The 15843-nt window shown below is 56.6% G+C and overlaps 1 protein-coding gene across 5 annotated transcripts in view; it reads right to left on the minus strand.

Annotated features, from left to right (window-relative positions):
• Positions 1-3983: 3983 nt before the first annotated feature.
• The window catches only part of ZC3H7B (zinc finger CCCH-type containing 7B), a 55138-nt gene continuing 43278 nt past the window's right edge, over positions 3984-15843 (minus strand). For 3 of the 5 annotated variants that reach the window (XM_040233217.1, XM_040233213.1, XM_040233215.1), the window contains exons 17-23: positions 13438-13523; positions 8452-8588; positions 8242-8347; positions 7994-8102; positions 7657-7790; positions 7366-7529; positions 3984-7026 (exon numbers count right to left, since the gene is read on the minus strand). In XM_040233217.1, the coding sequence (XP_040089151.1) occupies positions 6780-7026; positions 7366-7529; positions 7657-7790; positions 7994-8102; positions 8242-8347; positions 8452-8588; positions 13438-13523 (983 nt within the window). In that variant the 3' untranslated portion in view covers positions 3984-6779. The remainder of the gene's footprint in view (positions 7027-7365; positions 7530-7656; positions 7791-7993; positions 8103-8241; positions 8348-8451; positions 8589-13437; positions 13524-15843) is intronic. The other 2 variants (XM_040233218.1, XM_040233216.1) reach the window with 1 other exon arrangement.

The raw sequence follows: 15843 nt of genomic DNA on the forward strand, positions 1-15843 counted from the left end.
AGCGCCAGCCCTCTGACGGAGAGCCTGGTGTTACCTAACTTTGCAAAGGGAAGTTCTCCCCCAGGCTGGGAGCCGGAGCCGGCCCGCCAGGCAAGAACAGTGAGCCGGCTGCCCGCCCACAGCAAGCGTGCACCGCACACTCAGGCCCACTTGGCAGAGAAGCTCCAGAGGCCAGGCCCCGCGGGGACCCGCGACCCCAGCCGCAGGCAGCTGGGCACAGAGGCTGTACTGTGTTGGCGAGCACAGGCCCACAAGTGGGCGTCACGCACTTTCCTGCGAGTTTGTGAGTCTCGAGGGGGTGTTGGCGTGTTTTGATGCTGTCTATAGGCTGTGTACATGCACACGTGCCCTGCAAGGCACACGGTGTGTGTGTGGCATGGGTAATTGGGGCTTTACGCTATCTGCAGAGCCTGAAGCCTGCTCTTCTGGGGGGGGGGGACAAACCTGCAGCCTGAGATCCCTTTGGCCTTCAGGGACGGAGAGGAGGGGGAGATGAGGCAGGTGCCCAGAGGACAGGTACTGGCAGGCAGGCAGAGTAAGCGCCACTGAAGGGGAGAGGTCCCTCAGATTGGCTGAGACTCTTTCTGGAACACCGTCCTGCTTCTCAGCCTCTGCCCCAGCCTGGGGGCCTGGGCAGCAATTGGCTGTTTGCAACAGTCCCCTCCCTGGCCCTCTCACCAGGACACTGGCCTCTGTGGTCCCTGGGCCACTTACTTGAACATGAGGTTGAAGCCATGATTCTGTATGGCAATTTCCACAAAGACCGATGCCAGCCTTGCCCGAGCAGGGGAGGTTGGTGGGTGGGGTCATTGGGCTCCTCCCCTCCTCACACTGATGTAGCATCTTGAACAAGCTGTGCTGCTCTTTGGAGTCCCAGCTCCAAAACCACCAAATGTGGCAACCTTCACGGCTCCTTTCAGCTCTGGTTCTGTCTCTGACACTCTGGTTTGGGTGCAATAAGCCTTTGGTTCCCTGCTCTTGTAGCTGATTTCTATGTCATCCTTCCCCACTTTCCAAAATCCCGTTTTGCCCAAACAGCAGATAGGTTAGGATGCCTTCGAGCCTCCTTTTCCCAACAGTCCCCAGCTTGTTCACCAGTTATCCTCTTTTCCACCCCAACATGTGTGTGCATGCCTGGTACTCAGTTGTGTTCAACTCACGTGACTCCATGGACTGTAGTCCGCCAGGCTCCTCTGTCCATGGGATTTCTCAGGCAAGAAAACTGGATTGGGTTGCCATTTCCTCCTCCAGGGGATCTTCCTGATCCAGAGATTGAACCCACATCTCCTGTACTGGCGGATTCTTTACCGTTGAGCCACCTGGGAAGCCCTTTCCACCCTAATAGCCCTCCCCAACCCATTTGTTCTTTCCCCAAATTAAAAATTAATTTCCATTATTGAATACAAAAGACAGTATGTGGCTCAAAGCTCAAAGCTTTTGATAAAGGTGCACTTCAGGAATCTCGTTTCCCTCCCTGTTCCCCTTCCTCACAACAGATTTAATTTATTTAGCCTCCCAATTCCCTTTGCCTCTGTGACCCTGGAGGGGTGGGGGTGAAGAGTGTGGAGGACCTGGTGTGCAGGTTGCCTCAGTTTGACCTGTGACTTGCAGGCTGGGGCTGGGGTTAAGTTGGTGCATTAACCATCTCTTGGCCCACTTTCATGTGCCAGACTGGCTTTACCCCAATGGTGAGTGGGCAGGTGCCCACAGAGTGTGATTTGGGAGGCAGCAGGAAGTCCCTACATGTCTCAAATGTGCCCGCCTGCCGCGTGATATTCCATTCTCGGAAGTTCGCTCCTGTCAGGCCCCTTCCAGTGCATGAATATACGAAGCCTCTAACACTGTGAATGATTGCTCACTGAATACCTGGCACCAGCCTAGACCTTGTAAGGAATTCAAAGCTAAAGAACAGACCGGGCCAGGCAAGGCCCTGCCATTAGGGAATTTTCATGCCATGGAAGGTCAGTCCACATGGCACCCCCACTCACAGTCAGCGTGTCCAGCTGGCAGCATCACCCACGGCTCACACAGGGGCCACATCGGCAGGACGCCGGGTCCGGTGGCTGGGGTAGGGGGGCAGAGGCAGGGGAGGGGCAGCACAAGGAAACCTGGACACGTCCAGAGGGGCCCACGTGGCAGGCGTGCTGGGATCGTCCGCACGCCTTGGGTCTTCTGGCTCAGAGGTCTGGTGGCTGTGCCAGTGGGGGCTCTATGTGCATGCAGTTTGGGCAGAGTCCCCTTAGGTGCCCCAGGGAGCCTCTCACAAGCAGCTTCCCTGGAGGCAGGAAGGAGGAGCTGGGGAACCATGGTGATGGCGGTACGCACAGCGGCCCCTAAGCACAGGACCAAAGGCCAGAAATGGGCCTACATTCAAATCTGGGTTAGTTAGCTCAAGCCAGCTCGGGCACCTTGATGGATGAAGCCACTGACCGTAAATATCTAGGTTACATTGGGCATTTCTAGGTTACATGTAACACGTGGAGATGCATGTGTGAAATGCAACCAAGAAAAGGGAAGATGCAGAGTAATAAGTACACATTGATTACGATGATCCAGTCTTTTTAAGGCTCAAGTCCAGGCTCACCTCCCCCCAGGAAGCCCTCCCCAGCTCCTCAGCGTGGGTGTGGTACCTTCCGTGTCTCCCACCACTGTGTCTCTCACATCATCCTACACTCTCCCCTACAGGCCCATCTCCACCCCACAGACAGGATTCCCGGAAGGCCACGTTTTGTCTATCGTCTTGTATCTGTAAGATCTGAGATGGGATGAGTGTTCAGCTAATGCCTACCAACTTGAGCTAAGAGAAAACTGGATGAGAATTTAGGGGAATTTTTGAGAATTTAGTCCGCTTGGTTCACTGAAGTACTGCTTATCTTATCTTTGACTTTCTAAGTTTAACGGAGGTTCTGATTCACGTTAACGATCTCTTCAGCCTGAGGATGGGTCTGCATTTTCTTCCTGGGAGCTGGACCTTGCCATACCCCTCTGGTTTTTCATAGTGCAGCCAGGGGTGCTGAGAACCCCAGAACACCAGTGCTGAAGGGACCTTCCTGATCCCCCAGTTGCCACTGGTCCTCCATCTTTTTTGTCTCTTTTCTGAGGGTCCTTGGAACCCTTCACGGAACCTCTGTGAGCTGAGATGTGGACTCCAACTGTTCAGGTTGCTATAGAGACAGACTTGCTCTATCCACAGTGCCTGGCGTGCAGAAGGTGCTCCATCAAGTCAGCTGCTCCTGTTATTCATCTGGTCATTTATCAAGTATCTGAGCCCCTACTGAGTACCCAGCCCAGGTGATTCCCTGTCCTCAGAGGATTCACAGACCTTCGATCTGTCCCTGCAGCCACTACACCCTGAAACTGTCTGGAGAGAGCTTACTCTCAATTATAGCTGCTCCCGTCAGGACCCCTTCCGTCACCTGCAGCCACACACAATCCAGGAGATTTGCAACAGAGCCTCCGGCCGATACAGGGGTCCCCAACTGAGAATCCTTGATCCAGTTTGCTGTCTCTTTAAGATAAGGAAGCTGGTCCCCTGTGACTCAGACTTCCCTCAGGCACCGAGGAGTCCAGGCTGCACACAGGCTCTTGTTCCAAAGTGCGTCAGAGCCCCTTACCTTTCTGGAATAAGCCACCCTCAGAAAGGGCACAGAGATAGCACAGGGTAAAAGCAGGAAAGTGTGGGTACCGCTGGGGTCCCCACACAGAGGCCGCGAGCAGACAGGCTGCAGAAGAGCCAGCAAAGGGTGGCCCATGGGGCCACTTAAGCCGAGCATAGTTTGTCCCTGCCAGCGAGGCTCTGTGTGAGCCAGGGTCAGCCGGGCTGCCTTGTTTGAACGAGGACACAGACCTTCTGCCCCTCACCCCTCGGAATTTCTGCCTTGGGGCATGCCCTGTGCCAGCCGGCCGGCCCGCTCCACCCCACATGGCCCCCCGGCAGAAGAGCTAGGAAGGGAGAAAGAGGAGTGACACCTCGGGGACAGAGGTCAAAGTGCATGTGTTTATTTTCTAGAACAAAGGCTAAAAGAAGCAAGTTTCTTTCATTTTATTTTAAGAAGGACAAAAATTGTTATTAAAACATCTACATTATTATCAAGATACTAGACCTTATGAATATTTAATATTAAAGTGTGGTATTCTTAAATTTTTAATACACAGACATTTTTAAAGGACCATCAAGTTGATTACTGCCCACCTGAGAAGCGCAGCCTCCTTCCCGGCCCCATCCCTAAGGGACCCTCACGTCAGGGGTGCCTGTCTCCCCTTGCCATATCTGCCGTGATGTCTAGACCCTGCCTGCTGGCGGGGGGGTGGACACAGGCCCACTCCAACTCTCTGAGCCTCTTGGCCAGGTTCACAATGGAAATAAACACACTCATCATTCAGAGTACACGCCTGTCTCCCACCCCACCTCCTGCTCCCTGCCTGCCTCTGGCTCGCTTCCAACCCCATGGGGGGATCCAGCTCTGGTCAGGCCAGGGTGCCCCCAACATCCCAGGGGCCTCTGCATGGATAACAGGTTGGAGAAGAAGAAAACTCTGGATTCTCACCCTCTTCCTTCAAGTGGTAGACAGACACCGAGTCCTTTTCTTTCCCTGGGCACACGTGCTCCCTCCCGACTCAGCTGAGGTGGTCTGGAAGCTCTGAGGCAGAGCTGAGCCCAGGCAGGGACCACTTCTGCCCCTGCTGCCCAAATTACCTGCCCCCCGCAGCCCGCTTCAGTCCCTCGGTCCTTGCAAAAGGCTTGCTGACTCCGAAAAGTCCTCCTCATTATGCTAGGATGGCTGCGTTTTCTGGCCAAATGCTTTATCTTTAGCCCTCATTCTTTATCATTAGAAGTGATTCCTCGGATACCACACACATATATAATATTATATAGAGCGATATATTTAATACCTGTGTATATATGCATCACGGGGCGACATATATACACACTAGAAACAAGGCTGGTGACGACAGACTGCGACGGCACGGATCAGGGAAAACAAGTGTCATCAGCACTCACAGCCACGGCCCCCACCGCGGGTCTCTCCTCCCCCTCCAGCCGCGCCACCAGCACCCAGACTCCTCAGTGCTGGCCTGCTGGGGGGAGGGGCGGGGAGAGGAAAGATGCATGCCACAATTATCAGGGAGAGGTCGGGCAGCGGCGGCGAGAACGGGGTTCTCTGTGGCCCAGGGTGCCCGTCATCATATCATCGCACACTCGAAATTCTTGTTTGAGGAGAAATGAAGGGTATTCCATTCTCTCTGTCTCACCCCCCAACCCCCACCACTGACTCCAGCCTTGGTCCTTGGCTCCTTCCGGGGGACCCCACCTCTTGTGCCAATGGTGTGGGGCGTTCTGGAATGTCTAGGGAACCGGGGGAGGCTGGGTCTGCCCACAGCGGGTGGGATGGAGAGGAGGGGGTGCACACAGACACATCAGACAGGAGGGACGGGAGAGGGCTTGGCTGGGGGGGGGGGCGGGTGGGAGTTGGGGCTCAGCTGGGGTCCCAGGCAGCTGGTAGGGTCGGATCAGGGAGGGGCTGGGACGGATGGTCCTAACTGTATGTCTGGCTTGAGGGGAGAAGGTGGAAGGACTCTGCTGAGTCCCTAAGAAAGAGGGGCTGTGTCCGATCCTGGAGCAGCCCATGGTGCCCACGGTCAAGTCTCCCTTCTCCCCACGTCCCATGACTGCCCACCCTCCCAGTCCCTTCTCCCCAGGACCTTGTGCAGAACCTGAGCCCACGAGCGCCCTGCCAGCTTCCTCCTCTCCGGAGCAGGCCATAGGGAAGTGATCTTCACTGCTACACTCCTTCCAACCATCCTCAGAGGGAACTGTCCCTCTACAGGGTGTGGACAAGACACACCCCTGGGTGGGGCTGCCTGGGATGCCAGCTGTGGATTCAGAGACTGTCACATCCCTGCTGAGAGCCTGGAGGCTCCAGCTGGTAACTGGCCCTGAGTCTTGTGACCATATGTGCGTCCCAGTTGTGCCATGCCGTGTGCTGGGGATGCTGGGCAGATCACTCCCCTCTCCTAGGCCTCAGTTTTTCTATCTGCAAAATGGGGGTTGGGGATGTATTATCTCTGAAGGCTCCGATGATTTACAATCTACATTCGGTGGCCCACAGAGAAGAAGGCCTGGGCAGATGGCCTCAGCAGAGAGCCAGGCTTCCCAGTCAGGCTGCAGAGACCATGAAGTCCAGCAGCTCCCATTCTTCCAACCAGAGGGGAAACTGAGGCCTCAGAGGGTTAAGTGACCTGTGCAGTGTCTCCAGTCCTGTCCTGGGGCTGTGTTTTAAAGCTAGTTGGGGGCCTTCTGCCCTTGTTGTGTCCTGATCTGCCCCCAGGAGGGGGGAGGATGGGGTGGGAGTGGGGCAGGGAGAAGGACCCTCCTGCTGCAGATTCAAGTGGGGGACCCCAGGCTCCCCGGCCCTGAGCATTGGGCCCCCTTGAGGAGCAGACAGAAGTTAAAGCTGTAGGCTGAAGCTGGAGGGGTCAGCCAGACCCCTCCCTCCACAACCAGGAGAGCTGGGGTCGGAGAGGGGAGGCACTGCCCAGGGCTTCGGTAGGATAAGAACCCTGGGACCAAGGGGTATGGGGGCGGGCTGCAGCTCGTGCACCTGGGTAAGCACAGGGGCGGTGGTGGGGATGGGGGCAGAGAAGATGGAAGGGGCCCCGGGGTGGGGGCCTGCCCAATGCCCCCGCCCCCAGCCCTGGCTGGCCCCGGTCCTCCTAACAGCGCTCTGTCCCCACCCCGGCCCCTGATCCTAGGACTTCACTTGTGGCCGAGAGCTGGCCTAGGCCCCGGTGCCAGCAGCAGTGGCAGGGGCCTCCGGGGCGGCACCAGGGGCATTCCCATCCTCCTGCAGCAGGAAGTTGTATTTGCCAAAGTCGTCGTCCCGCGGGCACAGGAGCATGTCCTTGCGGGCCTTGGCCAGCTTCTGCTTCAGAACCTCACGCCGGTCCAGCCACTCGTTGAGTTCCTCCTGCCCGTGAGCGCAGCGGCACTTGTCCCCGTCTGGGCAGGCCTTGCCCTTCTGGAGCCTGCGGGCAGCAGGAGGCTCACTGCCAAGCCCCGTGCCCTGGCCTCCAGAGGCTGCCCGGCCTGGGGCTGGAAGTCCCCATTCCCCCCAACAACAAGCCTCTCCCCAGCAGCGTCAGCCCCAGGACAGCGAGCCTGGCCTAGCCTTCCCCGAGGGTCTCACACTGGGAGGAGCGGTCCCTGCCTCCAATGTCCCCGTGGTCCTCACGCCAGGAACGACTGTTTCTGGACATGCCACCCCCGTCTGCCACCTCCCGGCCAAGCAGAACCAGAGCCAGCCGCCCCACAGCCCTCTAGGCCCTGCCACCCCGGCCCTCCGGCCCGGCCCTCCCCGGGGGCACCTGTCACAGAGCCGGAACTCGCCCATGGGGAAGCGGTAGGCCCAGCCACTGGCGTCGCTGTCGGACGTGAACACCTTCTCCTTATGCTTCTCAGACTGGATGTGCTGCTGCCATTGCTTCTTGCTGTTGCTATTCTTGCCACAGAGCCAGCAGTGGTACCCCATCTGGGGACACGGCCACCGTGGGTGCCCACTCCCTGCCCCTCTGCCCACACCGCCTCCCCCAGGAGACTGAGGCCCTCCCCTCGGCCCCACTGGGTCAAGCTGGGACCAGCCTGTGGGTGGGCGTTACCATGATGTCGGCGTAGTCCGTGGGCATCTGGATCTGCTTCTCCCCTTCCCGTGAGCCGACAGGCGTCCCTTCCCCTGGCTTCCCAGGGCTGTGTTTCTTCAGCCACATGTCGTAGGTCTGCTGCATGTCCAGGACTGGTGGGCAAGAAGGGACGGTGAGCACGGATCCTCCCTCCACTCTGTCCCACGGCCCCTGTGGGACCCCAGCTGCAGGGCTGCCTGGTCCACTGGAGACCCAGAGAGGGCAGGGCCCTGGCAGCAAAGTGAGGTTCAGCGGGTGCCCTGGGGCCTGCCGAGTGGGGGTGTCAGGTCAGCCCCACCCCATCCCACCCACTCACTCTTGTTCTCCTTCATGAACGTCCACATGTCCCTCTCCTCCGGGCTGTGTGCGAAGGAGCAGTTCCCCACGTACTGGCACTTGCGGCCGTTCTGTGCGTGGATGCAGAGCTACAACAGGGGCATGGGGAGAGTCTGCTGAGTCCTGCTGGATGATGTCACGGCCCCAGCCAGCAGCCAAGCCCTCCTGGGCCCCAAGGCCTCACATCCGAAGCCCCGATGCCACCCTGCACCCCACCCTGGTGCTCACATCGTATTGCTGTGGGAAGTTGCGAATGGACGGCAGTGGCCGCACCGACACCCACTTCCTCTTGGCCTTGGACATCACCAGGAGGACCCGCCGCTCCTTGGTCCAGCTGCAGGACACAGCGGGCTGTGTGACCTCCACAGAGAGCCCGGCTTTCTCATCCGTGGCGCTCGCCCCCCGACCGCCCATGCCCCTGCATGGAGCCTGGCTCACCAGTGCCGTGCCTTGGCGCTGCAGTACTTGAGGTCCTTGTCGGGCTCCACCACCTGCCCGTTCCTCCAGCACTGGCCACACACAAACTTCATTTGCAGATCAAAGGTGCTGGGCCCATGGGTCCGCGGGGTACCCTGCTGGCGAGAGGGGCTGGTGAAGCCACAGGACCAGGCTGAGGCCCTGGGGTCTGACACACAAGCTGCCTGGAGCCTTGGAGTCAGCAGGTCCATTCCCACTTACTGGTGGGAAGTGAAAGAGGAGAGTGAAAAAGCTGGCTTAAAACATTAAAAAAACTAAGATCATGGCATCTAGTCTCATCACTTCATGGCAAATAGATGGAGAAACAATGGAAACAGTGACAGACTTTATTTTTTTGGGCTCCAAAATCACTGCAGATGGTGACTGCAGCCATGAAATTAAAAGACACTTGCTCCTTGGAAGAAAAGCTGTGACCAACCTAGACAGCATATTAAAAAGCAGAGACATTACTTTGCCGACAAAGGTCCATCTATTGAAAGCTATGGTTTTCCCAGTAGTCATGTACAGTGTGAGAGTTGGACCGTAAGGAAAGCTGAGTGCCGAAGAATTGATGCTTTTGAACTGTGGTGTTGGAGAAGATTCTTGAGAGTCCCTTGGACTGCAAGGAGATCAAACCAATCAATCCTAAAGGAATTCAGTCCTAAATATTCGTTGGAAGGACTGATGCTGAAACTGAAGCTCCAATACTTTGGTCACCTGATGTGAAGAACTAACTCATTGGAAAAGACTCTGATGCTGGGAAAGGTTGAGGGCAGGACGAGAAGAGGACAACAGAGGATGAGATGGCTGGATGGCATCACTGACACGATGGACCTGAGTTTGAGCAAACTCCGGGAGTTGGTGATGGACTGGGAGGCCTGACGTACTGCAGTCCATGGGGAAGCCAAGAGTCAAACATGACTGAGTGACTGGACTGAACTGACCCCCTAACTCTGGGTCCCATGGCTTCTCAGCGTGGGGGCCAGGCCTGGGACAGGGCTCTGGACTCCTGAAGGAGTGCTTGTCACCTTATCTGGCTAGTCCCCATAGGCCTGCTCTGTGGAGCTGCTGGAGTGTCCCTGGGCATGGCTTGTGACCTCTCAGCTCCCTGCTTTTGCACATGCCTGGAATGCCCCTCTCTATTAGGCTTGTTCTGGAAACTTTTGAAATTCAGCTTAAGCACCACCTCCTTCAGGAAGCCTTCCCTGAAGTTCTCCTGGGTGGCAGCTGGCCATCCTATGGGCTTCCATAGTACCTAAACCACCTCACATTGACTGCCTCATCTAGTTACGAGGGCCAGGCCTGGTGGGGAGCAGGGCCTAGAGGGTGGGGCTGGAGGAGCCTGCCAGCCTGTCTGTGGGACAGACTTCTGAGCAGCCCTGGACTCTTTCTTTTTTTTAAATTTATTTTTGTTTGTTTGCGTCAGGTCTCGGTTGCAGCATGCAGGATCATCAATCTTCGTTATGGCCCGCAAGATCTTTTAGTTACAGCATATGGGATCAAGTTCCCTAACCAGGGATCGAACCTGGGACCCCCTGAATTGGGAGCATGGAGTCTTAGCCACTGGAGCACTAGGGAAGTCCCAGCCTCTCTGAAGCCCCACCATGTTCCTTCCCATTCTCTGTCTCAGCCTTTCCTTTGCAGGCAGAAGGGCCTGCTCTTCTGCACTCCTGCCTGGGGCCAGGTCGGGGGGTGGGCGAGAGATGGAAGGAATGCCCACCAGCCTTGTCTTCTACCACTTGCAACCCCTCGCCCAGCTGTGCTGGCCACCCTGCTGGCCCTCCTGTCGGCTAGACCTCCCCAAGCTTCCTGGGGCCTCAGATGTGGGGTTACCCCTCCAGGCAGCCCTCTCCTCTTCCTCTCCTGCCATGGGAGGATCCTCTGTCCCTGGCACTGCCTAGACCAGAGCCTGCCCTGAGCAGGAGGGAGCTCTCACTTCACTGGATGTTTTTTTTGGCCGTGCCACCCAGCATTTGGGAGCCTAGTTCTCTGACCAGGGATTCAACCCGTGTCTCCTATGTCAGAAACTAAGAGTCTTAAGTGCTAGGTTGCCAGGAAAGTCCCTCCTGGGTGTTGAATGACCCTCTTGCTGGGAGACATGCAGCCTGGCTCAGCCCCAGGTTAACACACATCCCAACAGCAAGGTAAAATACCACCTTTGTAACCTGGCTAAAGCTACCTGGCAGGCCCCTCTATCCCCACCTTCTAGGCCCTGCTCTCCATCGGGCTTGGCCCTCATAACTAGATAAGTCAGTCAACATGAGGTGGTTCAGATCCCACGGCCTGGCTAAAGCTGGCAGGAGGTTTACATGTCACCGGTGATTTCAAGACGTCCCATTGATTCCTCACAGAAGTGTGAGAGGGCCCATTTCACAGGTGAGATAAGTGGAGTCCAGGGAGGCCCATGGCTTAGCCGCTGCTCTAAGGAACAGCCACGCTGGCCCACAGAGTTTCCTTTTCAGAACTGCAGACTCAGCATCTTCTTGCAGCAGACCTGGGGGTAGGGGTCATTCCCACTGGACTGAGTGGAAGCAGAGGCTCAGAGTGGTCACTAACCCTGCCGCGGGTCAGTGGCCCGAGGACAGAGATCTGGTGCAAGGCAGGTGCTCCCGCTCCCCTCTATGGTGGCACAGCTGCACTGGGGGCACCAGGCCTGAGCAGCTTCTATCCTGGTATGCTGTCCTTGACCTCAAGCTGCCATCGGCCCCACCCTCTGATGGCAAGCAAGACTCCTCATGCCTGGGCCATAGCCAGGCCTGGCACAGAAGGCCTGTTCCTGAGCCAGGCCCGAGTGGCATCTCGGGGGGGCAGGACGCAGTGGGGTCAGGGGAATGGCGGTGGTGCAGAGTCGGTGTTCTCTCTCTAGCAGACGACGTTGCAGGTCCAGCCTGAGTCCTGCACTGCTTCCCAGCCGGGCTCCTGGCCAGGAGCAAAAATAAACCGCATGGCGGGTGGGGAAGAGGACTGAATGGGAGAGGGGCGGAGGACAGGAACCACTAGTAAGAGGAGAGAGAAAGAAAAAGGACCAGGAAGGAGCGGGTAGGCCAGGAGGCTGAAGGCCAAGAAGGTCAGCCAGCCTGGCCCAGGCGTACCCTACTGGCCAGCCTGCCCTGCTCCCTGGCTCCCAGCCACACCCAGGCCGGCCTTAAGAGGGGCCTGAGGCCCAGGGTCCTCCCTAGGTGACCAGTGGGTGGGCCGGGCCTGGTGAGGGAGTCATCCCCCACGTGACTGTCTCCTGGGCCCTGAGTCTACCCCTCTCTCCCCTCTATCAGATAGTTACAATGACCCCTGCCTCTTGGGGAGGGAGTGAGCTTCAGGGGTGATGGGGTCCCTGCTCCTGTGAGCCTCACTCTGGCCCTGGAGATGGCAGGCAGGATTCTGATCGGAGGTTTACGAATGAGGCGCCCTCAGGCTGATGAGGATGGAGCGGCTGGGGCAGGAGCAGAGTGGACTCTAGAGGAGCTGTCAGGGAACCCGATACCACCTCTGCTGCTCTGCTCGAGTGCCCCGGGCAAGTCTCTAGCAGGTCCTGAGTCTCAGCCTCCCCTCCTGAAAACACCACCACGCCCCAGCTCACGGCAGGGGACCCAGGTGAGGATCCAGAGGGATAGGAAGTGATATGAGCAGTCGGGGGAAAGGTTGAGGGACACCAAGAAGTTTACATGGTCTCAGAGGCCCTCCAGGAAGACAGTCATTCATTACAAAGGAGGAGAGATTAACTTCACAACAGAGAAAGCTTTCCAGTGGAGGCACCTTTAATCAAGTTACCAGGGAAGGGACAAACGGAGGTGACATGTCTCCAATCAGACAATCCCAAACAGATGGGCCTTTTACAAAGCATCTGGTTCTTCAAAAATGTCAATGTCAGGACTTCCTTGGTGGTCCAGTGGCTAAAGACCCTGTGCTTCCAATGCAGGGGGCCTGGATCCCTGGCCAGGGAACTAGATCCTATAACTAAAGCCACAGCTAAAGCCCCAGGTGCCACAACTAAGTCCCAGCATAGCCAGATAGATAAAGAATAGACATTAAAAAAAGTCAGCGTCATGAAAGACAAAGACTGAGGAACTGCTCTAGATTAAAGGCGATCAGACAGGCGGGCATTAAAAAAAAAAAAAAAAAAAAAGGCGATCAGACACACACACACACACACACACAAGACAATAAAGGAACACAGTGTGTTGCTGGGATCTGGGGAGGAGTCACAAAAATTTGAATAATAGTACATCACTGGAGGAGGAAACAGCAAGCCACTCCAGTATTCTTGCCTGGAGAATCCCATGGACAGAGGAGCCTGGCAGACTACAGTCCATGGGGTCACAGTCGGACATGACTGAGCAACTAAGCACATGTGTACAGAACAGCGCAATCAGATAATCACCCCAACGTGAATTTGGTGATGTTGGTAACTGTCCTGTGGCTATTAGGAAGAGAGTGTCCTTATTTTTACACTGAAGTATTTTAGGGTAACGGGGCATCATGTTTCCAATTTACTCTCTCATGGATCAGAAAAGTGTGTGTTTCTGTAAATAAATGTATATGTGTATATGTATACACATACACAGCACAAAGTGAGTGCGGACAGTTATAAAATGTTAACATCAGTGGAATCTAGAAAAAGCTGTACACAAATTCTTTGTGCTTTTCTTAAAATTTTCTGTTAGATAAATGATGACTAGGTAAAGAGATGGGGGCTTCCCTGGTGGCTCAGATGGTAAAGAATCTGCCTGCAATGCAGGAGACTCGGATTTGATCCCTTGGTCAGGAAGATCCCCTGGAGAAGAGAAGGGCAACCCACTCCAGTATTCTTGCCTGGAGAATTCCATGGACAGAGGAGCCTGGCGGGTTACAGTCCATGAGATTACAAACAGTCGGACTCTCCATTACATAGAGATAAACCGAAGGGATGGGGAACGGGGGACGCCCCTCGTGGGGGCTGACCCCACCCCCTATGCCAGCCCAGGGTCTTACCAAGCTGCTGCTGGCCTTCCCTGTGTGAGCCTCCATCTGCTGCCAGTATTTCTTGGATTCCTGGACGATGTCTTCGTGGGTCATGCCTGGGAAGGGAAGGGGGGAAAGACATGGCGTCCCTGGAGCTCAGTGAGGAGAAAGGTGGGGGGTCCAAGAGGTGTTGCTGCCACCCCAGGCCCAGGGAACAGCCCCACTTCCCGGTTAGGCCAGGGAAAGACGAGGGGAGCAGGGACACCCTGTATGCTCTCTAGGCCCGTTGGTTCATCTGCCGCTGGAAACAGAGGCCTGATTCCAGGCCCCACAGAGAATACGATGCAGGAGTAAGACGTGGGCTCTGCAGGATGAAAGGGGCCTCCCTGTACCCACGCCAGTGTCTCTGTCCCTCCCCTGTCCCCTGCCTCCCTCAGGAGGGACCTCAAGTCTGACCCCTTCTCAGTGGCCTCCGGCCCGCAGGTTCTTAGAGCTTCATGTCTGGCCCAGCTCAGCTGCCCCACTCACCAAGGGGCCAGGACTTCACTGCCAGTTGGCAAAGGGCAGACACCCAAGCCTGGTGGCCCAGACCCTTCCAATCTGACTGTGGACACTGAGCGCACCTCCGAGGGGCAGCTCACAACCTCTTCCACGAGGCCTGCCCTCCTCCCAACCCCACTCTGGTCTTCTAGTTCCTTCTGCAGACCCACTTCATTTGCAGTCTGGCCCTGTGGATACCGCTCTCCCACGGCGGCTTGCCAGTAGGGGCTTACTCGGCCAGGCATCTGCTTGGCACCCACCTTCTTGCTGATGGATGCATCTCCAGCCCAGAGCTCTTCTGGGACCTTCCAGACCCCCACATCTGGCTTGCCTGCTCGACCTTTCCACCTGAAGTCCAACAGGCAGCTCAGACTGCCCCACATCCCACACAAGCCTAGATGTGATTCCCTGACCTGCTCCTCCCCGTCTCAGCACACAGAGTCCTCACTGGGGTCAACCTGATGCCCTTTGTCTCATACATCATGTCTGGTTCATCAGTTCCCACTGGCTCCACCATCAAAACACCCAGAATCTGATCACTTCTACAACCTCCACCGCTGCCACCCGGGCCTCAGTCACACCCCCGGGCCCCCCTCCATCTGCCCTTGGCCCCTCTGTTCTCCACCCAGTAGCTAGAGCGAATTCTTAAAAACACTGATCAGGTCATACAACTCTACCCGCTCAACCCCCGACCCCCGAACCCTGCACATTGTATTTAGAACAATCTCAGCTGGCGCTAGTGGTAAAGAACCCGCCTGCCAATGCAGGAGACATAAGAGACCGATGTTTAACCCCTGTCGGGAAAGATCCGCAGGAGGAAGGCACGACAACCCAGTCCAATATTCATGCCTGGGAGAATCCACGGGCAGAGGAGCCTGGCGGGCTACAGTCCACAGCTGCAGACATGACTGAAGCGACTTAGCACGCACCGACGCATGCAACTACTCTATTCCTGTTTATGATCTCGAGACGTGTTCACCTCTTAGGCCTCATCTCTGGCACTGCCCCTCCCCCCAGCACGAAGCTGCTCTGCCCTCACAGACATCCTTCCTTCTGTATCAACCTTGCTCCGACTTCAGGGCTGCCAGCCTTGCTGTTCCCTCTGCCTGGAACGCTCTCTCTGCCCTTCCTTGCTCAAATGCCACCTACTCCGAGAAGCCCTCCCAGACTTCCTAATCCCAAATGCCCCATCCCGAGTCCCTCTCCGTCCTCCTGCTCTGCTTTTCTTTCCTCATGTTACTGATGTACATCTGAAATTCTATCACCCTATTCCATCAACCCTCAGAAGACAAGGCTTGTTAGATGCACCGTTATTTTATGTTCCACACACACAACAAAAATGCCGTTAAGTGAACAATGACAGGCAGCAGGGGACAGTGTGCCTCCTGGAGCAGAAGGATGGAGGGTCCCTTACCTCCCCGTCTGACTGTCTGCCTTGCTCTCGTGTACATCCCAGGGCTCTGAGGCCAGGGGCCTCCACATGCTCCCACAGGACCCTGATGGAGTAGGTGCTCAAGGAATCCCGTCAGGTGAGCAGCGAACAAGTGAATGGCCCTTAACCTCCTCATCGCTGAGGCGGAGCTGGCATCACCGTCTCACAGAGGAGCAGTGGGGCTCGGTGAGGGGCCGCTGGTGACCAGACCACCCAGGTGGCCCATGGAGCTCTGCCTCCTGGCTCCTCTGCACTGGCTCCCTGGCAGTGCCCACACAGGGATAAACCCAGGGTCTTCTGGGCCTGGAAGCCCTGGACTCACCTTTGAGTCCTAGGATGTCCAGGAAGTACTGGCTTCTCTACAGCCCCCATCACAACATCACTGCCCTCCTCTGAACCCCACAGTCCTCTCACCCTCACCTAAGCCCCACCTAAATCCTCACCTGAGCCCCCACCTGAGTACT

Source organism: Oryx dammah, unplaced genomic scaffold, assembly GCF_014754425.2.
Source record: "Oryx dammah isolate SB20612 unplaced genomic scaffold, SCBI_Odam_1.1 HiC_scaffold_29, whole genome shotgun sequence".
Taxonomy (NCBI): Eukaryota; Metazoa; Chordata; class Mammalia; order Artiodactyla; family Bovidae; genus Oryx; species Oryx dammah.